Below are 24,488 nucleotides of genomic sequence, written 5' to 3' on the forward strand. Positions count from 1 at the left end.
TGGGGGGACAGGGGGCAGTGAGCAGCTCGTGGGTGGTTTCTGCTCTTTGGGGCTTTGGCTGTGATGGGTATTTGGCCCTTGTGCCCTAGTGCCTGGCACCCAGGATGTTCCCAGGGGACCCCTGATGTCCCTGAGCTCAGCACCAGCCCAGCCTATGGTGTCCCTGAGCCCAGCAGCACCCTGTCCCATGATGTCCCCAAGCTCAGCACCATCCTGCCCCCATGCAGTGTGTAGCTGGGGGGTGAGGATCTGCTTGCAGAGCAAACTGGGGAGGACATTTCTGGGTGCTGCTCGCTGGGCCAGCACCGGCAGAGCTGTGCCACGCAGCTGCTGCTTGCTGCAGATCTCAGCGCTCCTTGCCGGTGCTTGGCTCTGCCCCTGCCCCAGCTTCCCCCCACCCCCAGCCCCTTCCCACAGCACCCCACGCCTTGGCAAACCTCTGGGGCGCAGGGCAGGCTCCCTCCCCGCGGCAGCCCCCGGGCAGGCTGTGGGTGGCCGCGGCCGCGGTCCCCTCCCCGCGGCGTGACACAGGCTACGCAGGCGGCGCCGCTGACCTGCCGTGAGCGTGGGGGAAGGTGACGCCGGTGGAAGCGATGATGATGATGATGATGATGGTGATGGGAAGGCCTCGCAAGACTGGGTGCCAGTTGGGGCCCTCTCGCCCCTCGTAGGTGTGTCGGAGCTGGAGGCGGCGGCGGGGGGGGACGGCAGCGGGCTGCAGGCGGAGCGGGCACCGCGGGCACCGCCGTGGCACAGCCTGGCCGCACCGCCGTGGCACAGCCTGGCCGCACCGCCGGCACGCCCCGGCCCCGCCGCCACAAAGGATGCGGAGCCTGCGAGCGGCTCCCTCCCCGCCGCGCAGCCTGCCGCCGCCGGAGCGCTGCCCATGGACCTGCCGACCGCCGGCCAGAAGCTGGAGCACTGCACCAAAGCCAGGCCCAGGCCCAACCGCCGCCACCGGCAGCCGCCCAGCAAGCCCAATGTGAGAGGGGCCGGTGGCGGGGCGGGGGTGGGGGGGCTGTGGGGGAGCCGGAGTCCGTTCGCCCTTTTCCCGGCCGGCCGGGGCTTACCCAGCCGGTGCCGGCTGCCTGCGGAGCTGCGCGGGGCTGCGAATGCTGCCGGCTCCTGCATCCCTGCCGCTGCCGGAGCTTTCTCCCGGGAAGGGGGGGGAAGGCTGCAAGGATAGGCAGGGGGGTTGAGGGGGGTGATGGGAATCATCCATCCCCTTCCCTGCTGCCTGCAGGCAGATGCCGGGCACGGGGATGTGGTGGGCAGGGCAGAGGGGGATGAAACCCCCACAGGGTTTGGGTGCCAGGGGCTGGCACGGTTGCCCATGGCTCTGGCTACCCCTCTCTCCCTTCACCCAACCTCCTCCCCCCCACCAGCCAAAACCTACCCACCCCGAAGTGCCAGTGGCCACTGCAGCTCCTTGTGGTGCTGGTAGGGCTTTGCTTGGACATGGGGGTGGTGGGGGGTGGTGTTTGCTCCCCCTGCCCTACTCCCCCAAAAGGGCAAGCAGCCCCCACAGCTCCCTTTCCAAAGGAGAAGTAACTTCTGGGTGCTGTTGGTGGGGAGTCTGTCTCCACCACTGTCCCCAGAGCTGGGTCCTGCTGGCATCACCTCCTGCCCATGCCAGTGTGATGCAGCTGGATTCTGTGCCCACCAGGGAGCCCTGGCTGGCACAGCTGTGCTGATGCTCATCCTCAGGCCATGGTAGGACCAGCCCTGCCGTGGCACTGGATGGGACGCAGGAGCCCTTCCCTGTGGGTAGGGTGGGTACTGGAGGCTGGCAGGGGCCAGGCTGGGCCTGGGCACCATCCCCATGGGACACCTCTCCAGGCGGGCAAGCTTGACACCCAGGGTTGGTCAAGACCTGAGTGAGGATGGGCTTTGATGGATGCAATGTGACAGGGAGAGGCAGACTTGGGTGGCTGGAATGGCTCCTGAGTGGCATCAAGCCAGCTGTAATGAAAAGTGGTTATGGATTGAAATGCTGGCAGGAGGGCACCAAGGGAGTGCTGGGTGAGGAAGGCTTGGCCATGGCATGGGCTGCTCTGCCGTGGGGACACAGAGGGTGGCCTTCACCCAGGCTGTGGTGGCACCCCGGGGTTGGACTTGGGGATCTGCAGATGCACCTGGAGCGTGGGTGGCCCTTCCCAGCCAGAGGAAGTGTCCCCACCAAAGGCTTCTCCCCTGGCACAGCTGGGGCTGGAGGCCTGGCCCAGCTCTAGGAGGGCTTCGGCAGGGTTTGTCATTGTGTCACCAAAGAGGGGCAGAAACACCTCCCTGTGCCTAGCACACAGATGCCAGATCCCAGCCACCGTGCTGGGACAGCCACCAGCACCCACCTGTGGCACCCAGTGAGGTGCAGGGGGCTGGCAGCAGCCGGGGGGGGGGGGGGGGGGGCTGGGATGTGGCAGGCTCAGAGCCGGGGGGCCGCTGGTAACACCACCTGTGCCTGTTGTGCCAGCCACACAGCGAGGTGAGGGCTGCCAGCACCCTTCCTGCATGGGCACCCACTCGTAGAGGCACATGGGCATGTGGAGGGGCATCCTTGCCCCGTGCCACAAGCAAGCCCTGAGAGCCAGGCCTGCTCGCAGGTGCCGCCGGTGGCCTGCGCCAACAGCGAGGACAGGAGCATCACCCGCGTGGACGAGGGGCTGGAGGACTTCTTTGCCAAGAGGCTCATCACAGAGCAGCCACTGTAAGCCCAGGGGGTGCCCAGGGCTCCACACACACCCAGCAGCCTGGCACCACCCCCACCACCCCCCCCAGCCTTTACCTACCCTGCTGGTCCCGGTGCCAAAGGGAGGCTGGGAGGCACATTCCGCCCGGGGGCATCAGCAAGAGCTGGGACCCAGCCGTGGGGTGCAGGATGTGGCCAGCACCCCACAGTCCCGAGCCCAGGGAGGGTCTGTGGGGTCTGCCCCACAGCAGGGACGCAACAGGGCAGCACCCACGGGGCTCCCACGCTGGGCACAGACTCCCTTGCTGGGACACAATCCTCTCCCGGGTTGGGTGTCCCGGGTCAGGATCCATCCCTTCGGGCTGGACGTCGGAGGGAAAAGTGATCCTCGGCCCCTCGGCAGCCCAGAGCTGACTTTGCTTCCTCTCTGTCCCCAGCCCCACGGCTCCGGAGCCCTGCGCGGGGTCGGTGCCTCTGGCCCCCTCCAGCTCTCGCACCCTCAAGAAGAAAATCGGGAATTTTTTCGCCTTCAAGAAGCCCAAATCCAGCCGGGGCTCGAGGAGTGAGAAGGAGCCCGAGGCTGGCCCCGCCGGCCCCCGGAGCAGGCGCTCCATGCTCAGTGACATTCTACGAGCCCCGAGCAGGGCGGGCGAGGGGGGCAAGCCCCTGAGTAAATCGGAGGAGGGGGGGCTCGCCGCCGAGCCCCCGGCAGAGCCCGAGCACTGCCACACACCCGACTCTGCCCGCAGGATCCGGCCCAAGTACTCGCGGGAGGGCAAATCCCAGTCCCTCATCCTGCTGCCCGGCGAGGACGAGGACGCCCTGGGGGTCAGGCACGACAAGGTTGGTGCTGGCACTGGGCTCGGTGAGCTCCAGGGGCTCCGAGGTCTCCTCCAAACTCCACAGGTCTGTGCTTGGCACCAAGACACCCACCCCACTCCACCCCACCCCGACCCTTTTGCTGGGCTCCTCCCGTGGGTGCTGGCGGTGGGGATCAGCCAAGGCACCGTGGGGCATGTGGGCACACGAGAGTGAGGACTGGGGACAGCCGAGCTGGGTGGGGGCACGGCTGGGGGGGTGCCCCGCGGGCGGGCAGGTGGGTGCCGTGCCCCTGGCAGGGCTGTGTGTGTTCCCCCCCCCAGAAGAGGCAGCTGGAGAGGAGCGCCGGGGAGCTGCCCAGCGCCTTCGAGCAGCGCATGCAGGTCATGCTGCACCGTATCGGCGTCACCAGGGGCCCGGCCCCCGACAGCAAGAGGCAGCAGGTGGGCAGTCGCACCGCTGTGGGGACAGATCCTGCACCCAAAGGGTGGGTGGAGAGGGCGGCTCCGTGGGATGAGGGCATGCAGCCATCCCCTGCAGTCACTCCGGAGCCGGAGCCTTCCTCACCAGGCTTCTCTCCCCTTGCAGAGCAAAGACAGCGAGATCAAGAAGGCAGGCTCCGATGGTGAGGGGCTGCAGCCTCCCCACCCCCACCCCCATCTGGGCACCCATGGGGTGGGCACGGGCAGGTCCCCTTGGGCTGCCGGCCGAGGGTGCCACCCCTCCCGGGGTGCCGGTGGCATGGGAGGGGCTGCAGGGTGCTGATGCTGGCCGGGGGCTGTGCTTGCAGGGGACATCGTGGACAGCTCTGCAGACTCCCCTCCCCCCCTGAAGGCTCGCACGCATTCTGTGTCCACAGGTGGGTGCTGGACGGGGCTCACGCCAGCCCCCATGTGCAGTGGGCAGGGTCCCGCTCCCGGGAGGGTGCCCTGCCCCCGCGGCTGCGCAGCCCTGGCGATGCTGGATGAAACCTCAGCCGCTTGCCCAGTCCGTGGGGGGGCTGCAGGCTGGGTGCCAGCGCCGTGAGCCGTCCTCCAGGCCATGCCTGAGGCCCTCCCTGCCAGGCAGCCCCAGCTCTGTTCTGCCTTCCCCACAGACGCCTCCTTCCGCAGCGCGGGCACCGCCATGGAGGCTGGCACCGGCCCGGCCGAGCCCCGGCCGGCCTGGAGGGCCCTGGGGCGGTCGCTGCCAGCCGAGCCGCAGGGTACCAGCTGCAGCCAGCTGCGGCACTCCTGTACCCTGGCCGAGCCCAGCCTGCTGCCCGAGCCCGGGGCCCAGGAGGGCTGGAGTGGCAGCTTGCCACGGCTGGGCAGGAGCGTGCCAGTCACTGTGCCACGGAGGGTCAGCCACGGCGGGGAGCTGGGGCCCGGCAGCCCCCTGCCCACACCACCCACCGCCGAAGGTAGGGACGTGCGAGCTGCCAGCAGGATGCCCCCTGCTGGCCTGTCCCCCAGGCACCCAGCACTGATGAGGGCTGCCAGGAGGCTGGGGGCAGCAGGGTTCCCCCTGGCAGCTCCTCCCTGCTGCTGGTGCAGAGAACCGTCTGATGCCACGGCTGGGGGCACCGCGGGGCACCGGCCGCCGAGCAGTGTCTGTGCACGAGGAGCAGCTCAGGGAGCCCGAGGGCCCAGCACAGCTGGCAAGTAAGTGGGGACTGGCATGGGAACCCCAAAGCCCTGCACCCAGTGCTGGTAGAAGCAGCATAGGGCACAGTGGCAGCTCATGGACGTGGCAGCATCAGGCACAGGCAGCGGCGGTGCCTGCCTCAGCTGGTGGGTGGCACCAGCGGCACTGGGTGCTGGATGATGGCAGAACCACGGCAGGAAGCTCCCAGGAAGGGAGTTGGCATTGGGCTGAGCTCTAGCAGCAGGAGGCAGGGGGCCCGTGCCCCACCCTGCAGGGGGCCGTGCCCCACCCTGCAGGGGGCTGTGCCCCACCTTGCAGGGGGCCGTGCCACACCTTGCAGGGGGCTGTGCCCCACCCTGCAGGGGGCTGTGCCCCACCTTGCAGGGGGCTGTGCCACACCTTGCAGGGGGCTGTGCCCCACCCTGCAGGGGGCTGTGCCCCACCTTGCAGGGGGCTGTGCCACACCTTGCAGGGGGCTGTGCCACACCCTGCAGGGGGCTGTGCCACACCCTGCAGGGGGCTGCATTGCTTCCCCAGCAGGCACCGTGCCCCTGCGCCTGCAGCGCTCACCTGTGCTCAGGCAGAGAGCCCTCCCAGAGCCAGGGGACCAGCCCAGGCTGACCTCCTCGGATGCTGCAGGTGAGATGTGGTGGTGTCCTCCCTGGGGGTGTGCAGGGTCACCTTGTGCTCACTCCAGTACCAGGGCTGAGACCTCCCCTGCAGTGCTGGGGCAGCTCTGCAGCCCTCAGCACAGACAGGGACCTGCTGGAGCAGGGCCAGAGAAGGCCACAGCAGTGCTGGCAGGGCTGGAAGGGCTCTGCTGTGAGGCCAGGCTGAGAGAGTTGGGCTTGGGCAGCATGCAGAAGGCTCCAGGGAGACCTTCTGGTGGCCTTGCAGTGCTGGAAGGACTCCCAGAAGTCTGGGGCCAGAGTTTGGAGCAGGGCAAGGGTTGATGGTTTGAACTGAGAGAGATTGAGAGTGGAGAGAAGGAGAAATGTTTGGCACTGAGGGTGGGGAGAGCCTGGCCCAGGCTGCCCAGGGAGCTGCTCCATGGCTGGCCCCACTGCAGGGCAGGTTGGTTGTGGCTGTGAGCCCCAGAGCTGCTCTGGCTGGGGCTGTCCCTGCTGGCTGCAGGGCTTGGCCTGGGTGGCCTCTGGAGGTCCCTTCCCAGCCAAGGCATTCCATGATTCCATGACCCCTGCAGGCACCACACCCCAGGACTGGTCCCACGCTGGGCCAGAGGAGCTGCAGGCTGGAGCAGGCACCGCTGGCGAGCAGCTGCAAGGCCTGGCACAGGCTGGGGGCACTGCACAGGACTCAGCAGCCATAGACCAAAGACTCCCAGTGCCAGTCCAGGGGGAGCCAGCCCTGGGCCCCTGAGGCCCCTGCATGCCACTGCCACAGCTCCCAGTCCAGCCCTGCCGGTGCCTGCGCTGCACCGGGTCACAGGCAGCAGCCTCCGGGCACCTCCACTTCCCGCTGGGCTGGCATCAACCACAGCATCACCCACCTTCCACCACGGGCAAGGCTTGGGCCACCAGCATTGCCAGGAGGGCACGGACCCCCAGGAGGGCACAGACGCCCAGGGATCACACCAGAGCCCTCAGGCCGCCCTGGGGCCCTCGGGCTGCCCTGGGTGCCCGGTGCCGCCGCGGGCAGCCGGCGACCGCAAAGCGCTACCAGCTCCCCAGCAGCTCCGCAGCTCCTCGCCCCCGGGGGCGGGGGGGGGGGTCCTGCTCTCTCCAGCCCCTCCCGGAGCCAGGCTCCCTCGGCAGGCCCCAGGCCCCGCACCACTGCTTCAGCCTGCAGCAGCCTCCAGCCTCCCCCTCCCGCAGCAGCCTGCCCCCAGCGGCTTCCTCCCGCCCCAGCTCCTCACCCCGAACGGTGACAAGAGGAAGGCTTCTCCCGGGGGGGGCTTCTGCCCCCTCCCCCCCCTTTTGTGTTTGGATTCCTGTTGTGTTTTTCATACAGAAGCTGTGTATTTAAAAATATACAATTTTTATTTTGCATTTCTCTGAGCCCACTCCTGCAGGATTCTTCTGTCTGTGGAACAAAACCAGCACGGGGCCCCGCCAGCCAGCAGAGCAGCTGGAGGGCTGCAGCGGTGCCTGCAGGCAGGGAAGGAGCTCTGGGGGGGTGGGGGGGAGGAAGACCTCTGCCACCCCCCTGCTGTGGTATGGCATCACTGGGTCACCTCCTGGTTCCCATCCACCGGCCCAGAGTGCTTGGTAAGGAGGCAGAGGGAGAGGGCTGCAGGAATCTATCCCCTAATGGAGGCTTCCTCCCCTCTGGGTGCTGAGGGAGCTGCCTTCAGCAGGTCACGGCCTCAGAGTTGGTCTCTGGAGCGAGGCCAGGCCAGGCCAAGCCAGGCAGTGGTCCCCTTGGAGCCAGGGGTCCTGATGTCCTCCTCCTCCTGCCCCAGCTGCCTCTGCTGGGCGGTGCCAAGCTGCCAGCGTGCAGCTGGAGGCGGTGAAGGAGCAGGGCTGGGTCAGGAGTCCGTTTCCCCGGCGGTGAGGATCCAGCACGCCCACTGCAGCATGGCCCTGGGGAGCCTGAGGGGGACAGCACAGTCAGCAGGGACCCAGCTGGCTGCCCAGGGGTGGGGCAGAGGCTGAGGTCCTGCTGCAGGGGTGCCAGCAGCCCACCACCCCCCCCCCCCCAACCGGGAAGGCACTGACCTGATGGATCTGATCTGCCTGCAGAGCTCACGGCTCGGCGCCTCGTAGCTGTACTGGGCTGGCTGCTTCTTCACGTACTGCAGGGGCAAAGGGGAGGCTGAGGCTGGGCCACAAGGCCCAGGGCACGGCCCCAGCCCCCAGCCCCACACCCTCAGCAAGTCCCTCCCTCAGCTCTCCCCTGTGGAGCTGGAAGATGCTCTGCTAAGTGTTGGCTCCTACCCTGCTCAGGTTCAAGCACATCTCCAACAGTGCCCTCCGGGGGGCTGGAGGCCACCACCTATGTCAATGCCTGCCCTCAGCTTCCCCTCCCCCAGCAGCCAGGTGAGGAAAGGCCTTGGGGGTGGGCACCAGCCGTAGGGGGAGAGAGGAGCAAGGCAAAGGAGGATGGAAACTCTCTTTTTGCAAGGAGTGCCAGGGACAGCAGCAAGGGTGCCAGGGACTGCAGCAAGGGTGCCAGGGACTGCTGGGGACGCCCTGAGGGAGCCCCAGAGGAAAGGTGGTCACAAGGCCAATGAACCACTGGACCCCTCCCCAGCGTGGGACACCCCCAGGACTCAGCTGGACAGGGGCTGGGACACCCTGCCTAGACCAAGGCTTTGCCAGGAGAGGTTGGACCAGAGGATCCTGGAGGGCCCTTCCAAGCTGGGATGCTGTGACAGGAGCTCCCTGGGGACCACCCCTCAGGAGACCCCCACCAGCTGCTGCCTCCTTACCGGCTGCAGAGCTCTGAGCTGCTCTGCTCTGGAACTGGGGCCGGCAGCTGGGGATGCTGCTTCATCCTCCTCTTCTTCCTCCTTCTCTTCTTCCTCCTCCTGCTCCTCCTCCTCGTCCTCCTCCAGCTCCTCCCCGTGCAGCAGCTCCATCTCCACCCTCCTGCTCTTCTTGCCCTGCTGGCTGCCCACAGCCTCCAGCCTCCCCACCGCGTCTCTCCGCTTGCCCCCGGGGGTGCCCGGGGGGCACTGCGCCCCCTGACCATCCACCAGCAGCAACTTCCTCTTGGCACCCGGAGCGCCCCCGGCCTGCGCCCTGGCCGTGCCCTGCGGGGAGGCCTCTGGGGGCACGGCTGTGCCGCTGGAGTCCGCAGGCTGGTGCTGGGCAGCGCCCTCGGGGGGCGCCGCCGGGGGAGACCGAGCGCCCTCCGGTGCCCGCGGGCAGGCGGCAGGGCTGGGCACGGCGCCGGCCGCCTCGGGGGCTGGCAGCCCCTGCGCGCTAAGGGTGCTGGGGGAGCAGAGCAGCGAGGGGGAGGAGCCCAGCGCTGGCTCTCCGGCCAGGGAGTCCTCAGCAGGGCACTGGCTGCAGGGCTCCGGCAGGTCCGGGGTGTTGCTGTCAGCGGCTGCCTCCTGCTGGCTCTCTGGAGACAAGGCAGGCTGGGAGCTCTTCTCTGCCAGGACAAAACCTGGGCTCAGCTTAGGCTGGGCTTGGGCATGGGCTGGGCACAGGCTTGGCTCAGGCATGGGCTCAGACTCGGCTCAGGCATGGGCTGGGCACAGGCTGGGCTCGGGCATGGGCTCAGGCTCAGGCATGGGCTGGGGCATGGGCTCAGGATTGGGCACGGGCTGGGCTCGGGCATGGGCATGGACTGGGTGCTGCCCCAGTGCCCTGTCTTGGCACGAGAGCACCTGAGGTGGGAAGATGCAGGCACAGGGCCAGCACTGCAGCACTGGCCAGGGGGCTGGGAGCCAGCACCCAGCAGGGCACTCTGTGGGCCAGGACAGGACTCATCTCCTGCCTGCCAGGGGAGTGCCAGGTGCAGCAGGGCAGGTTTAGGTTGGAGGCCCCAGAGATGCTGCCAGGGCTGGAGCAGCTCTGCTGGGAGCACAGGCTGAGGGAGCTGGGGCTGTGCAGCCTGGCGGGGAGAAGGCTCCAGGGGGACCTCAGAGCTGCCTGGCAGTGCCTGAAGGGATCCTGCACTGCAGAGGGACTGCTCACAAGAGTGTCCACAGACAGGACAAGGGGAAATGGATTGAAACTGAAGGAGAACAGCTTTAGATTGGATCCTTTAGGGTGTCAGGGAGGGACAGGACTGGGGGGGATGGAGCAAAAGGAGCAGTGGGGAGCTGGAGATTGGCTGTGAGGAACCTGCTGTGTTGGCCAGGAGGGTGGTGAGAGCCTGGCCCAGGCTGCCCAGGGAGGTGGTGGAAGCCTCCTGCTGCTGCCTGGAGGTGTTTGCAGCCAGGCTGGAGGTGGCTGTGAGCAACCTGCTGTGGGGTGAGGTGTCCCTGCCCCTGGCAGGGTTTGGGTTAGATGATCTCTGAGGCCTCTCCCAGCCTAAGCCACTCTGTGATTCTGTGATCAGCAGAAATGTCTTCCCTGAGAGGGTTCTCAAGGCCTGGAACAAGCTGCCCAGGCCCCTGGTGGTGTCCCCACCCCAAGAGGGACTGAGAAGCTGTGGAGCTGTGGGCCATGGGTTAGTGGTGCCCTGGCAGTGCTGGGTTAAGGGTTGGACTCCATGATCTGAAAGGTCTCTTCCAAGCCAAGCAGTGCAGGATCCATGACTCACCATCTGAAGAGCTCAGGGTCAAAGAGATTGGGGAGTTCCTGTTCCAGGGGCTGTCCAGGTCCTCAGCCATGGTGTCTGACAGGGCTGTGGAGCCATCAGCTGCAACGACCAGGTTGAGGTTTGGCTTTGGCACAGCAAGTGGCTGCCACTCCCAACCCTGCAGTGGCTACAAAGAACTGCCCATGGGGCCTGAGGGGAGCTCTGAGAACCTCCTCCAAGCAAAACCAGGGCTGCAGCCTGCAGCCAGACTCCTTTCCTGGCCTCAGCCAAGGGCTGCAGCAGGCAGTGCAGAGGCTGCCCAGAGAGGAGGCAGGTGGCAGGAAGCTCTCCTGCACCCTTCACTGCCCAGGGCAGCAGCTGCCTCAGGCTCCTCCTCTACAGGGAGCTCCTTCTGCAGCAGAGATGAGTTCCGCCCAGCCCAAGCAGGGACCAGAATCCCATCCTGGGGCTGAGCCACAGCCAGCCAAGAGCCCACCTCAGGGTAGGAGACCAAGGCTCTGGGATGGCATCGACGGCACAGAACTTCCTTCCTGTGCTGCCAGCCCCAGGAGCCAAAGCAGCTCAGCCTCAGGAGGCTGCAGGGCTGGGGCCATCCCCAAAGGTCTCCCCAAGCCCCCAGCCATGCTGGTACCTCCTGCACTCAGAGCAAGGAGGAGCTGGCAGAGCCAGCTGCGGAGGCAATCACCTGGAGGTGCCACTACTCACAGCTGCCCTGGGACTCCGCTGCCTGCTCGTTGGGCACAGAGCCACCGCTCTGCCCGGGCACCGCCGCGCCTGTGCCTGCAGGGAGGGAGGCACTGCTGGGCACAGCTGCAGCACAGGGGGTCCCCTCCCCTCCCCACCCCACCCCGTGCCTGGGCCCTTGCCCACCCTGCAGCCAAAGGCACTGCACCGACCTGCCCCGGACGTGTCGGGAGCGACGACCTCCTCCTCGGGAGGGATCAGCAGGATGCTGGCTGGCACCAGGAAGTCTTCACCCTGCTGCAGGGAGCCCATGGGTGGCACTGGGCAGGCCCACTCGAGGTGCAGAAGCCCACCTGAACCTGCAGCTGAAGTCCCCCTCTCCCCTCAGCCAGCCACCAGCCCTGCCCTCTTGCCTTCCCCTCCCTTCCCCCAGCCCCACAGCAGCAGCCCTGCCTCAGAGGGGCACAACCAACCTGCTTCTTGCGCTCTGCCTCCCACTGGCTGCTGGCACTCTGGTCCTCCATGCCCCCTGGCACCCACAGATCCAGGCACTCCTCAGCACACTCCTTCAGCACTGCCAGCTGGCTCTGTCCTATGGCAGCAATCAGCTGAGAGAGGGATGGCTCTGGAGCGAGGACACAGCAGCATCACCGGAGGGGACGTCCCGACTCAGGCCCCCGCTGGAGCAGCCCTTCCAGACCAACCCTTCCCTGACCCTGCCAAGGCTGGGGCTAAGCCATGGCCCTCAGCCCACAGCTGCCTCTCAAACACCTCCAGGGCTGGGCAGCCTGGGCCAGAACCCTTTCAGGGAAGTTTCTTCTGCTGTCCAACCTAACCTTGCCCTGGGGCAACCTGAGGCCATTCCTGCCCTGTCCCTTGCTCCTAGGGAGCAGAGCCCAAGCCCCAGCTGGCTGCAGCCTCCTCTCAGGGAGCTGCAGAGAGCAAGGAGGTCTCCCTCAGCCTCCTCTGCTCCACACCAAACCCCCCCAGGGCCCTCAGCTGCTCCTCCCCAGCCCTCTTCTCCACACCCTTCCCCACCTTGCTTGCCCTTCTCTGGCCCTGCTCCAGCTCCTCAGGCTCCTGCTGGCAGTGAGGAGCCCAGAGCTGACCCCAGGGCTCAAGCTGTGGCCTCCCCAGTGCCCAGCAGAGGCAACCAAATGCTTTTACTCTGCTGCCTGATGTGGTGGGCACCAAAATTTGTGGCAAACCCCCAAAACTGCATTTCTTTGGCCTCCAGAAGCTCTCTCTGCCTTCTCCACAGAGGCCTTGGAGCAGCAGCTGGAGCACAGCTGTGCTGTGGCACCACCTTGTCCTGCTTGGGTCAGGTTTGTGCTACCTCTGCCTACCCCAGAGCAGAGCTGAGAAGCAGCAGGAGCCCCCCCCGGGCAGCTTGTAGCCCACTCTGTGCCCCCCACCTTTACCTGCACTGCGAGGGCTCTTCCCCTCCAGACCCCTCCTGCAAGGAGCAAGGAGAAGAGAGGCAGGTTAGGGCTGGCAGCAGAGCCTGGTGGGGGCAGTGGATTCCCCACCTGCTGCTGGATCTGGCCACTGCTGTGTCCCAGGAACACCCAGCAAGGAGCCCTGCTCCTGGAGATGGACTGGCAGAGCCCCCCTGAGGCTCTCCAGAGCTCCAGGTGAGCTGTGCAGGGCTCACCCACCCAGCCCTGCCAGGAACACCTCCCCCACAGCTGCTTCCTCCTGGCTCTGCCAGCCTGGAGGAGGAGGTTGGAGAACCTTCTGTCTCACCAGGACCTTGTCTGGCTTGGGCTGCTCAGCTCTGCCGAGGGCTGGGGCAGGGAGCCTCCGAGGGTCAGCAGGAGCTGCCTCAACCTTGAGCTCAGCCTTGCCCCAGGCTCTCCTCCTGGTGCCTGCAGGTGTCCCTCAGCTCTACTTACAGCCACAGCTCCTTTATCTTCTGCAGCACTGAGGGCTCCTGGTTCCTGCAGCAGGACACAAGGTGGTCACTGGGAGCCCTTATAGCCCCACACCCCCCCCCAGCTTGCCAGGGCACAGCACACAACTCCTCTTGGCAGAGGCCAAATCCCACCAGAGCCCCCAGCTCCCAGCTCCCAGCTCCCCCAGCTCCGAGCTCCCAGCTCCCAGCGCCCCCAGCTCCCAGCACCCCCAGCTCCCAGCACCCCCAGCCCTCAGCGCCCCCAGCTGCCAGCGCCCCCAGCTGCCAGCTGCCAGCGCCCCCCAGCTCCCTGCGCCCCCAGCTCCCAGAGACCCCAGCTCCCAGCGCCCCCCAGCTCCCAGCGCCCCCAGCTCCCAGCGCCCCCAGCTCCCAGCGCCCCCCAGCTCCCAGTGCCCCCAGCTGCCAGTGCCCCCAGCTGCCAGCTCCCAGCGCCCCCAGCCCCCAGCGCCCCCAGCCCCCAGAGCCCCCAGCTCCCACCAGAGCCCCCAGCTCCCAGCTCCCAGCTCCCCCAGCTCCGAGCTCCCAGCTCCCAGCGCCCCCAGCTCCCAGCACCCCCAGCTCCCAGCACCCCCAGCCCTCAGCGCCCCCAGCTGCCAGCGCCCCCAGCTGCCAGCTGCCAGCGCCCCCCAGCTCCCTGCGCCCCCAGCTCCCAGAGACCCCAGCTCCCAGCGCCCCCCAGCTCCCAGCGCCCCCAGCTCCCAGCGCCCCCAGCTCCCAGCGCCCCCCAGCTCCCAGTGCCCCCAGCTGCCAGTGCCCCCAGCTGCCAGCTCCCAGCGCCCCCAGCTCCCAGCGCCCCCCAGCTCCCAGCGCCCCCCAGCTCCCAGCGCCCCCCAGCTCCCAGCGCCCCCAGCTCCCAGTGCCCCCAGCTCCCAGTGCCCCCAGCTGCCAGCGCCCCCAGCTGCCAGCTCCCAGCGCCCCCAGCTGCCAGCGCCCCCCAGCTCCCAGCGCCCCCCAGCTCCCAGCGCCCCCAGCGCCCCCAGCTCCCAGCGCCCCCAGCTCCCAGAGCCCCCAGCCCCCCGAGCCCCCAGCTCCCAGCAGGGCTCCCAGAGCCCCCAGCTCCCAGGGCCCCCAGCTCCCAGCGCCCCCAGCTCCCAGCGCCCCCAGTGCCCCCAGCTCCCAGGGCCCCCAGCTCCCAGCGCCCCCAGCTCCCAGCGCCCCCAGCGCCCCCAGCTCCCAGCGCCCCCAGCTGCCAGCGCCCCCCAGCTCCCAGCGCCCCCAGCTCCCAGCGCCCCCAGCTGCCAGCGCCCCCAGCTCCCAGCGCCCCCCAGCTCCCAGCGCCCCCCCAGCTCCCAGCGCCCCCCCAGCTCCCAGCGCCCCCAGCTCCGAGCTCCCAGCTCCCAGCGCCCCCCAGCTCCCAGCGCCCCCCAGCTCCCAGCGCCCCCCAGCTCCCAGCGCCCCCAGCTGCCAGCGCCCCCCAGCTCCCAGCGCCCCCCAGCTCCCAGCGCCCCCAGCTGCCAGCGCCCCCCCAGCTCCCAGCGCCCCCCAGCTCCCAGCGCCCCCAGCTGCCAGCGCCCCCCCAGCTCCCAGCGCCCCCCAGCTCCCAGCGCCCCCAGCTGCCAGAGACCCCAGCTGCCAGCGCCCCCCAGCTCCCAGCGCCCCCCAGCTCCCAGTGCCCCCAGCTCCCAGCGCCCCCCCAGCTCCCAGTGCCCCCAGCTCCCAGTGCCCCCAGCCCCCAGCGCCCCCAGCTCCCAGTGCCCCCAGCCCCCAGCGCCCCCAGCCCCTAGCTCCCAGTGCCCCCAGCCCCCAGCGCCCCCAGCTCCCCCAGCCCCCAGCTCCCAGCGCCCCCAGCCCCCAGTGCCCCCAGCTCCCAGCGCCCCCAGCCCCCAGTGCCCCCAGCTCCCAGTGCCCCCAGCTCCCAGCGCCCCCAGCCCCCAGCGCCCCCAGCTCCCAGCAGGGCACCCAGCAGGGCTCCCAGCTCCCAGTGCCCCCAGCCCCCAGCGCCCCCAGCCCCCAGCGCCCCCAGCTCCCAGCAGGGCACCCAGCAGGGCTCCCAGCAGGTCTCCCAGCACCCAGCAGGGCTCCCAGCTCCCAGCAGGGCTCCCAGCAATGCTGCAGGAGCATGCAGCAGCCCCACCAGGAGCAGAGCCCCCTGCCCTCCCCCAGCCATACCCATCAGAGGACTCCATCCTCTGCCTCTCCATGGGCAGCACAATGAACTTGTGCACTGTCAGGTAGAACTGGCAGTCCTCCTGGGGGCAAAACACAGCCTGTCAGGCACCCTGCAGCCACCCCTGCCCTGCTCCCACCACCCCAGCCCAGCTGAGGACAGCCCCCTCCCAACTGCACCCTCCAGCAGTCTCACCCCACTGGGGGGGCAGCAGGCACCCCCACCCTCTGCTCTCTTACCCCCAGCCCAGCTGAGGGCCCCCCCTCAAAGCACAGCCCCCCTCAGAGGGGGTGTCTGTACCCTCCTGCAGCAGCTGCTGGCTCTTCAGGAGCCAGATGCCAGCCTGGGACAGGCTGAGGCCATGAGGACCATCCTGCCAGGGGCCAGCAGGGTGCCTGCAGCAGGAGGGCACAGCCAGGTGGCCCCACAGCAGATGTGCCACAGGGGCCTGTGCCAGCCCCATGCCACAGAGCAGCCCTCACCTGCCAGGCCCTGGGGCCAGCTCAGAGCAGGGCAGCCTGCAGGAAGGAACAGCTCTGGGGGGTGGTCACCTGGACTTGACCAAAGCCTTGGCCACCAGGGCCCACAGCATCCTCCTGCAGAGCCTGGCTGCCCTGGGCTGGCAGGGCCAGGGGACACCTCCCTGGGTGAAGAACTGCCTGAGGGCTGGGCACAGGGCTGCTGGGCACTGGGCTGCTGGGCACTGGGCTGCTGGGCACTGGGCTGCTGGGCTCTGGAGTGAGCTCCAGTTGGCAGCTGGCAGCAGTGGTGTCCCCAGGGCTCAGTGCTGGGCACAGCTCTCCTCAGTGTCTCTCTCACTGCCCTGGGTGAGGGGAGGGAGGCAGCCCCAGTGTGCAGAGGACACCCAGCTGGGTGCAGTGTTCACAGAGCCCCAGAGCACATCCAGCTGGAAGAGAGCTCCAAGCTCACCCAGGCCAGCCCTAGACCCAGGGTAGGCTCAGCACCAAAGCCTGGCCCTAAGCCCCAGCTCCACAGCTGCTGGGACCCCCCCCAGGGATGGGGACTGCAGCACTGCCCTGGGCAGCCTCTTCCAGTGCCTGAGATCCCTTCCAGGGCAGAAAGGTTTCCTCAGCTGCAGCCTGGACCTCCCCTGGGGCAGCCTGGAAGCAGCTCCTCTGCCCCTGTGCCTTGCCCCCAAGAAGCAGAGGCTGCTCCCAGCTCACTCCAACCTCCCTGCAGGGAGCTGCAGAGAGCAGGGAGGTCTCCCCCAGCCTCCTGCTCTCCAGCCTGGCCACCCCCAGCTCCCTCAGCCCTCCCCTAGCCCAGGAGCTCCAGGCCCTTCCCCAGCCTCTCTGCCCTGCTGTGGGCAGGCTCCAGCCCCTCAGTGTCCTTCCTGCAGTGAGGGCCCAGAGCTGAACACAGCACTCAGCTGTGGCCTCCCCAGTGCTGAGCACAGGGGGGTGGTCACCTCCTGCCCCTGCTGCCCACCCTGCTTCTGACCCAAGCCAGGAGGCCTTTGGCATTCTTGGCCCCCTGGGCATCTCTGGCTCCTGGTCAGTGGCTGCCAACCAACACCCCCAGGGCCCTCTCCCAGCTGCAGCTTTCCAACCACAGCTCCCTGGAGCTCCCCATGGGGTGGGTGTGAACCAGGGGTGTCCCCCAGGGCTCAGTGCTGGGGCCTGGAGCCTTTGATGTCTTCAGTGCTCTGGGTGTTTGGTGTGGGGAAGAGGAGAAATTGTTTGGTGTGAGGCTGCTGGAGGCCTGGAGCAGGCTGCCCAGAGAGGTTGTGGAGCCTCCTGGTGTGGAGAGCTTCCAACCCCCCCTGGGCACTGTGCCCCTGGGCAGGCTGCTGGGGGTGCCCTGCTGGAGCTCCTTCTCTGGAGACTTTTAAGACCCTTCTGGACAAGTTCCCAGGGTTGGCAGAGGGTTGGACTCCTCTCACTGCCAGCAGGAGCCTGAGGGGCTGGAGCAGGGCCAGAGAAGGGCAAGCAAGGTGGGGAAGGGTCTGGAGAAGAGGGCTGGGGAGGAGCAGCTGAGGGCCCTGGGGGGGTTTGGTGTGGAGCAGAGGAGGCTGAGGGAGACCTCCTTGCTCTCTGCAGCTCCCTGAGAGGAGGCTGCAGCCAGCTGGGGCTTGGGCTCTGCTGCCCAGCCTCAGGGGATAGGAGAGGAACTGGGCTGAAACTGTGCCAGGGGAGGCTGAGGTTGGAGAGGAGGAACAATTCCTTTGGTGGCAGAGTGGTCAGGGCCTGGCAGAGGCTGCCCAGGGAGGTGGTGGAGTCCCCATGGCTGGAGGGGGTGCAGAGCCCTGTGCCCATGGCACTGGGGGCCAGGGGCTGGTGGCCATGGAGGGGTTGGGTTGGTGCTGGGCTGGATGATCCTGGGGAGGCTTTTCCACCCCAAACCCTTCTGTGAGTGTGTGCCAGGGAGCTCTGCCCCAGCAGAGCACTCACCAGCCTGGCCTCCTTCTGGAAGCACACTGTGTACTTCTGCAGCACGATGATCCTGCACACCAGGTTGGGAAGGTTCAGCTTCTGCTGTCTTCTGGAGAAAGAGCAGAGCAGGAACATCTTGAAGAGATGAAGGAGGGAGCTGGACCACCCAGGGATGCCATGGGAACCCCCCCTGACAGCTATGCCAACCACACCCCTGCTGGAACACATCTCAGGAGCAGGCTTGGGCTTGGGCTTTCATTTAGGGTTGGGCTTGGGGTTAGGGCTCAGGTTTTGCTTTTAGTTATGGTCAGGTCTTGGGCTTGGATTAGGTTTAGTTTTAGGTTTTCAGCTTGGGTTGGGGTTAGGGCTTGGGTCAGGGCTTGAGCTTGGGCTTGGTTTAAGGTTAGTTTTTGGCTTGGGGCTGGGGGTTTCATTTTGGCTATGGTCAGGTCTTGGGTTTGGGCTTGGGTTAGGGTTGGGGTTAGAGTTAGGGCTTGGGCTTTGGTTTGGGCTTGGGTTAGGGTTGGGGTTAGAGTTAGGGCTTGGGCTTTGGTTTGGGCTTGGGTTAGGCTCAGTGTTTGGCTTGGGGCTTGGGTTTTCATTTTGGGGTTGGGGTTAGAGTAAGGGCTTGGGCTTGGGTTAGGGTTGGGGTTAGAGAAAGGGCTTGGGTTAGGGTTGGGGTTGGAGTTAGGGCTTGGGCTTTGGTTTGGGCTTGGGTTAGGGTTGGGGTTAGAGTTAGGGCTTGGGCTTTGGTTTGGGCTTGGGTTAGGGTTGGGGTTGGAGTTAGGGCTTGGGCTTTGGTTTGGGCTTGGGTTAGGGTTGGGGTTAGAGTTAGGGCTTGGGCTTTGGTTTGGGCTTGGGTTAGGGTTGGGGTTAGAGTTAGGGTTTGGGCTTTGGTTTGGGCTTGGGTTGGGGTTGGGGTTAGAGTTAGGGCTTGGGCTTTGGTTTGGGCTTGGGTTAGGGTTGGGGTTAGAGTTAGGGCTTGGGCTTTGGTTTGGGCTTGGGTTAGGGTTGGGGTTAGAGTTAGGGTTTGGGCTTTGGTTTGGGCTTGGGTTGGGGTTAGACTTAGGGCTTGGGCTTTGGTTTGTGCCTGGGTTAGGGTTGGGGTTAGAGTTAGGGCTTGGGCTTTGGTTTGGGCCTGGGTTAGGGTTAGAGTTAGGGCTTGGGCTTTGGTTTGGCTTAGTGTTTGGCTTGGGGCTTGGGTTTTCATTTTGGGCTTGGGTTGGGGTTGGGGTTAGAGTTAGGGCTTGGGCTTTGGTTTGCTCAGCAGCTGAGGCCTCCTGGCTCCTGCAGCTGATTCCCACTGCTCATCCTTGGCTCTGCCACCAGCACCCCAGGGCTGTCCAAGCATCCCCTAGGGTGAGGAAGCTGAGGAAAGCACTGAAGCAGCTCCCATAGCTCATACTCTTGTGTCCTGTCACAGAGCCCACAGGCTCTTGAGTGCTTTCTCCTGGTGCCTCCACGGCATCACAGCCCCTGCCACCCAGCCCCAGCCAGAGGCAGGGCACCGAGCAGCAGCCTCTGGCCTAGTCCTGACTGCTTCAGCTGAAGAGAGCCCCAGAGCAGCTGAGCACAGCTGCTGCCCAGCCCCAGCCCAGCCCTGCTGGCACCTACCCTTCCTCTCCCTGCAGAGCACTGCAGGTGAGCACCACCCGGATGTGGAAGGAGCCATCCGAGACCTGCAGGATGGCATCCTGGAGCTCAGGCTGCCCAGGAGCAGAGGAGTCCCTCAGAACCTACCAAGAGATGGAGCAGAGAAAGAAAAAGCCAATGCCAAGCTCCTCAGTGACCAAGGGCAGGGCACTGTGCCCAGCTGGGAGCCTGCATGGGAAGACAGAAGCTGAGGAGAGCCTTCAGCCCAGAGAGGCCGCTGCAGGCCTGGGGCTGGCAGCAGTGCCAAGCAGGATCCACTCCCAGAGCATGCAGGAGGCAGCAGAGAGAGCAGGAGAGGACATGGGGGGAAGGAAGATACCACACCTGACCCCTAACCCCAACCCTAACCCAAACCCCAACCCTAACCCCAACCCCAACCCCAACCCTAACCCTAACCCAACCCTAACCCCAACCCTAACCCCAACCCTAACCCCAACCCTAACCCCAACCCTAACCCCAACCCAACCCTAACCCCAACCCAGACCTAACAAGAAACAAAACCCCAGCCCAAGCCCAGCCCCAGCCCCAACCCAAGCCCCAAGCCAAACACTAAGCCTAACCCAAGCCCAAACCAAAGCCCAAGCCCTAACTCTAACCCCAACCCAAGCTGAAAACCTAAAACTAAACCTAATCCAAACCCAAGACCTGACCATAACTAAAACCAAAACCTGAGCCCCAACCCAAAGCCCAACCCTAAATGAAACCCAAAGCCCAAGGGCAAGCCTAACCCCACCTCAGATCCCAGCCTCACAGGATGTGGGGGGCTGGAAGGGACCTCTGGAAACCTTCCAGTGCCAGCCCCTGCCAGAGCAGGAGCACAGCACCCAGCCCAGGGGCACAGGAACACATCCAGGCAGGGCTGCACAGGCTCCAGAGCAGGAGACTCCACAACCTCTCTGGGCAGCCTGCTCCAGGCCTCTGGCAGCCTCCCAGCCAAGAAGTTCTTCCTCCTGCTGAGCTGGAAGCTCCTGGGCTGCAGTTTCCAGCCCTTGCCCCTTGGCCTACCCCAGGGCACAGTGAGCAGAGGCTGTCCCTGTGCCTCCCTTCCTGCCCCCCAGCCCTCAGCTCTGGAGAGACATTGCTCAGATCCCTCTCAGCCTTCTCCTCTGCACACTGCACACCCCCAGGGCTCTCAGCCTCTCCTGCCCAGGCAGTGCTGCAGTCCCTTCAGCAGCCTTGGAGCCCTCCCTTGGCCTCTCTGCAGCAGATCCCTGTCCCTCTGGAGCTGGGGAGCCCAGAGCTGGAGGCAGTCTTCCAGCTGTGGCCTCCCCAGGGCAGGGCAGGGCAGGGCAGAGGGGGAGGAGAAGCTCCCTGGCCCTGCTGGCCACACTCTGCCGAGTGCCCCCCAGGACCCCCTTGGCCTTCCTGGCCCCCAGGGCTCCTTGCTGTGCCCTGCAGCCCTTGCTGCCCAGCAGCACTGCCAGCTCCTTCTCCCTGGGGGCTGCTCTCCAGCAGATCCCCTCCCAGCCTCTGCTGCTGCAGTTTGCTCTTCCTGCCCAGCTGCAGGACTCTGCTCTCCTCCTGCTTCAGCCTCAGCAGCTTCCTCCCTGCCCAGCTCTCAGCCTCCCCAAGGCTCTGAATGGCCTCCCAGCCTGCAGCTGTCCCAGCCAAGCCTAAACCCAATCCCAGCCCCAAGCCTAACCCCACCTCAAAGCTCAGCATTAGGACCCCTGGCAGAAGGGCTCTGGGCAGCCTGGGACCTGTTCTGCTCTGTGCAGCTCCTCCAAAGGAAGCAGCAAACTGCTCCTCCAGGTCTCTCACCTGCCTGATCCAACCCCTGGTGGCTCTGCCTCACTCCTGGCCTGCTGCAGCCCCCTCCAGCCCTGCCCTCCCCCCGGGGCTCAGCTGCAGTTGATCACACAGGACCTGCAGATCCCCAGAGACGTGGCCTCAGCCATGCAGAACTTGTTCCTCACATCCAGCCTCAATCTGCTCTGCTCTCATGTCAAGCCACTGCCCCTGGGCCTGGCCCTGCAGGCCTTTGGGGGCAGTCCCTCTGCAGCCCTCTTGCAGCCCCTTCAGGTACTGGGAGGCTGCTCTGAGGTCTCCCTGGAGCCTCCTCAGAGAGGCTGGGTTTGTATTCCTCCTCTTTGTCCCCATCCTTGTCCCTTGCCCTTGCCACCCCTACCTGCCATTGTTATATATATACTGTTCAAAGGAAACTCCTGACCTCTCTACTCCCAGGCTGCCTCCACATCACTGCTTGGTGGATTTGCTCCTTCCCTTCCCTTTTTTCCCCTCTCTGTTGGGAGGGGGAAGCAGGGGAGAGATTCTCAGCCTTGCCCCCATCTGAGCTCTTAACTCCCAGTTAAGGCTCAAACCACTACACTCTCCCAGCCTCTGCTCATCTCTGTGGCCTCCTCTGGAGCCTCTCCAGCAGCTCCAGGCCTCTCTTGTGCTGGGGGCTCCATATCTGGCCCCAGCCCTGCAGGGGAGGTCTCCCCAGAGCAGAGCAGAGGGGCAGGATCCTCTCTCTCCAGCTCTGGCCACACTGCTCTGGCTGCAGCCCAGGCTGCCCTTGGCCTCCTGTGCTGCCAGTGCCCAGTGCTGGCTCCTGCCCAGCTGCTCCCCACCCCCAGCACCCCCAAGGCCTTCCCTGCAGGCTGCTCTCAATCTCCTCAGCCCCAGACTGGAATGGTAATGAGGATTGGTGCAGCCCAGGTGCAGAGCCCTGCACTTGGTCTTGGTGAACCTGAGGAGGTTCAACACCTGTGCCACCCCTGCAGCTTGCCCCCCTGGATGCCCTCCTGTCCCTCTGGCACATCAGCAGCACCACTCAGCCTGGTGCCATCTGCACCCTGCTGCTGGTGCCTGGATCCCAGTCTACAGCAGAGACACAAATCTTGACCAGCAGTGGTCCCAGGGTTAACCCTGCAGAAGTGATGGGGAGCAGGGCCACAGGGTCATTGCTCCCTTCCCCATCCCACCTCTCCCTGTTTAAATCACAGCCACCCAGCCTCCTCCTTCCTGCTCCTGCTCCCCAGGAAGGTCTGAGCTTGCTCCCACACCTCCTTCCCCACAAGCCAGCAGGAGGTGGCTACCAACAGCCCTGTCCACGCTGGGATGCTGCTACAGGCACCAAGAGGACAGCAAAGCACAGCTGGGTTTGTCCAGCACCCAGGGCACAAGCACAGCCCTTCCCAAAGGCAGGAGCCTCACCCCCTGCCCAGGGGCAGCACTGCCTTCCCCCAGCTGCCTCCCCCTGCCCATCATGCCTCAAGCAGGCAAATGTCCTCTAAAGCCCTCTCCTGTCCTGCAGGACACCTCAAGTGTCCGAGACACTGCCAGTGCTGCACAGAAAGCTCTCCAGGAGCAAGCTCTGCGCCTCAGAGCCCCAACTCTGAACCACCACCCAAGAGGCTGTCCCAGGGAGGCAGCAGCCAGGGCAGTGCCAGCTCAGGGTGCCAGCTCATGGTGCCACCAAGGCTGTGCAGAAGAGCATGGGGGAGGCTCTAGGCACCTCAGCAGGGCCTGCTCAGCACCATCCATCCACTGGGGTGGGAGAAGGAGAGGACCCTGGGGAATGCAAACAGCTTGGAGAAGAGCAAGGGTGGGGAGGGGGGGGGAGAGGGGGGCACAGAGCAGGGGGTGGGGGGTGCAGAGCGGGGGGGCTGGGGGGGCACAGAGCAAGGGGGGACACAAACACCATCCAGGGGCAGCATGAAGGGGCAAAGCAGAACTCCTTTCCTTCCCCACAGCAGCAGCAGGGCTGTGCAGGAGGCAGGGTCACCCAGACACTGAGCAGTGGCAGGGCTCAGGGGCAGCTGGGGGGGTGCAGAGCAGGGGGCTGGGGGGCACAGAGCAGAGGGGCTGGGGGGCGCAGAGCAGCAGCAGGGCCGCGGGGCAGGGAGGGTCACCCAGACGCTGAGCGGCGGCAGGGCTCAGGGGCAGAGGGGTTGGGGGGCGCAGAGCAGCAACAGGGCCATGGGGCAGGGACGGTCACCCTGACGCTGAGCGGCGGCAGGGCTCAGGGGCAGCTGGGGGGGCGCAGAGCAGAGGGGCTGGGGGGCGCAGAGCAGCAGCAGGGCCGTGGGGCAGGGAGGGTCACCCTGACGCTGAGCGGCGGCAGGGCTCAGGGGCAGAGGGGTTGGGGCGCGCAGAGCAGAGGGGCTGGGGGGCGCAGAGCAGCAGCAGGGCCGTGGGGCAGGGAGGGTCACCCAGACGCTGAGCAGCGGCAGGGCTCAGGGGCAGCTGGGGAGGCGCAGAGCAGCAGCAGGGCCGTGGGGCAGGGAGGGTCACCCTGACGCTGAGCGGCGGCAGGGCTCAGGGGCAGCTGGGGGGGGCGCAGAGCAGAGGGGCTGGGGGGCGCAGAGCAGCAGCAGGGCCGTGGGGCAGGGAGGGTCACCCTGACGCTGAGCGGCGGCAGGGCTCAGGGGCAGAGGGGTTGGGGCGCGCAGAGCAGAGGGGCTGGGGGGCGCAGAGCAGCAGCAGGGCCGTGGGGCAGGGAGGGTCACCCAGACGCTGAGCAGCGGCAGGGCTCAGGGGCAGCTGGGGAGGCGCAGAGCAGCAGCAGGGCCGTGGGGCAGGGAGGGTCACCCTGACGCTGAGCGGCGGCAGGGCTCAGGGGCAGCTGGGGGGGTGCAGAGCAGAGGGGCTGGGGGGCGCAGAGCAGCAGCAGGGCCGTGGGGCAGGGAGGGTCACCCAGACGCTGAGCAGCGGCAGGGCTCAGGGGCAGCTGGGGAGGCGCAGAGCAGCAGCAGGGCCGTGGGGCAGGGAGGGTCACCCTGACGCTGAGCGGCGGCAGGGCTCAGGGGCAGCTGGGGGGGTGCAGAGCAGAGGGGCTGGGGGGCGCAGAGCAGCAGCAGGGCCGTGGGGCAGGGAGGGTCACCCAGACGCTGAGCGGCGGCAGGGCTCAGGGGCAGAGGGGTTGGGGGGCGCAGAGCAGCAGCAGGGCCGTGGGGCAGGGAGGGTCACCCTGACGCTGAGCGGCGGCAGGGCTCAGGGGCAGCTGCGCACGGGGCCCCTCGGCACCCACCTGCAGGATCTGCCCGGCCAGGAGGTTCTGGCAGGCTCCCGGCTGCTCGAAGTTGAGCAGCAGGTTGGTGATCCAGGGCTGCAGCACGTAGATCTTCCTGGAGGTCATGTTCCTGCTGTCATACACCAGGCTGCAGAGCACGAGGGCAGCCACCAGCTCCCCGGGGGGACAGGGCAGAGCTTCGCTGCAGCCCGCGCCGGCAGCCCCGCGGGGAGCCCCGGCCCGGGCAGCCCCCCCGGGCGGCAGGCACGGCAGCGGCAGCGGGACGGGCCGCGGGAGCCCCCAGCTCCTCGTCTCACTCACCTGGATCCCGAGGGCTGCAGCCGGCCCCGCTGCTCCCCGCCCGCTCCGCCCAGGCAGGCAGCGGCCGCGGCCGCCATGGGCCCGGCCAGCGCGGCGGGAACGGCGGGAAAGGGGCGGGGCCGGAACCGGAAGCGGCAGGTGCTGGCTTC

The 24,488-nt window shown here is 66.9% G+C and overlaps 2 protein-coding genes across 9 annotated transcripts in view; one reads left to right on the top strand and one right to left on the bottom strand.

Moving 5' to 3' along the window:
• The window catches only part of CARMIL2 (capping protein regulator and myosin 1 linker 2), a 31,100-nt gene extending 23,960 nt beyond the window's left edge, over positions 1-7,140 (top strand). The window contains exons 29-38 of the mRNA XM_068166597.1: positions 672-982; positions 2,601-2,704; positions 3,124-3,529; positions 3,829-3,948; positions 4,094-4,130; positions 4,296-4,364; positions 4,602-4,907; positions 5,041-5,148; positions 5,648-5,770; positions 6,336-7,140. Coding sequence (XP_068022698.1) covers positions 672-982; positions 2,601-2,704; positions 3,124-3,529; positions 3,829-3,948; positions 4,094-4,130; positions 4,296-4,364; positions 4,602-4,907; positions 5,041-5,148; positions 5,648-5,770; positions 6,336-6,511 — 1,760 coding nt within the window. The 3' untranslated portion in view covers positions 6,512-7,140. The remainder of the gene's footprint in view (positions 1-671; positions 983-2,600; positions 2,705-3,123; positions 3,530-3,828; positions 3,949-4,093; positions 4,131-4,295; positions 4,365-4,601; positions 4,908-5,040; positions 5,149-5,647; positions 5,771-6,335) is intronic.
• On the bottom strand, positions 7,115-24,450 carry ACD (ACD shelterin complex subunit and telomerase recruitment factor). Of its 8 annotated transcripts, none has more exons than XM_068166604.1 (14): positions 24,340-24,450; positions 24,037-24,133; positions 19,023-19,144; positions 17,427-17,517; positions 15,018-15,097; positions 12,889-12,933; positions 12,415-12,449; positions 11,467-11,618; positions 11,206-11,290; positions 11,015-11,089; positions 10,310-10,408; positions 8,523-9,190; positions 7,810-7,886; positions 7,115-7,683 (listed from the first exon to the last, which is right to left on the bottom strand). In XM_068166604.1, exons 1-14 carry the CDS (start codon positions 24,414-24,416, stop codon positions 7,620-7,622), a joined length of 1,767 nt encoding a protein of 588 aa, XP_068022705.1. In that variant the 5' UTR covers positions 24,417-24,450; the 3' UTR covers positions 7,115-7,619. The 8 variants fall into 8 exon arrangements, with proteins under 8 accessions (XP_068022705.1, XP_068022702.1, XP_068022701.1 ...); XM_068166601.1 differs by having other exon boundaries at positions 24,037-24,148; XM_068166600.1 differs by having other exon boundaries at positions 24,037-24,151.
• Between the last annotated feature and the right edge of the window lie 38 nt (positions 24,451-24,488).

The sequence above is a fragment of the Melanerpes formicivorus genome, unplaced genomic scaffold (assembly GCF_026170545.1).
Source record: "Melanerpes formicivorus ecotype bairdi unplaced genomic scaffold, bMelFor1.0.p_v2 SCAF_102, whole genome shotgun sequence".
NCBI lineage: Eukaryota > Metazoa > Chordata > Aves > Piciformes > Picidae > Melanerpes > Melanerpes formicivorus.

What these genes read in the sequence shown, in the direction of transcription:
- ACD (XM_068166598.1), bottom strand. Translation starts at nt 24,416, where the DNA reads ATGGCGGCCGCGGCCGCTGCCTGCCTGGGCGGAGCGGGCGGGGAGCAG. An exon ending in TGGCCGGGCAGATCCTGCAG is followed by an intron (nt 19,145 to 24,036) that starts GTGGGTGCCGAG and finishes ATCTCTTGGTAG; the next exon opens with GTTCTGAGGGACTCCTCTGC. An exon ending in GACCCTGAGCTCTTCAGATG is followed by an intron (nt 9,191 to 10,309) that starts GTGAGTCATGGA and finishes TTGTCCTGGCAG; the next exon opens with AGAAGAGCTCCCAGCCTGCC.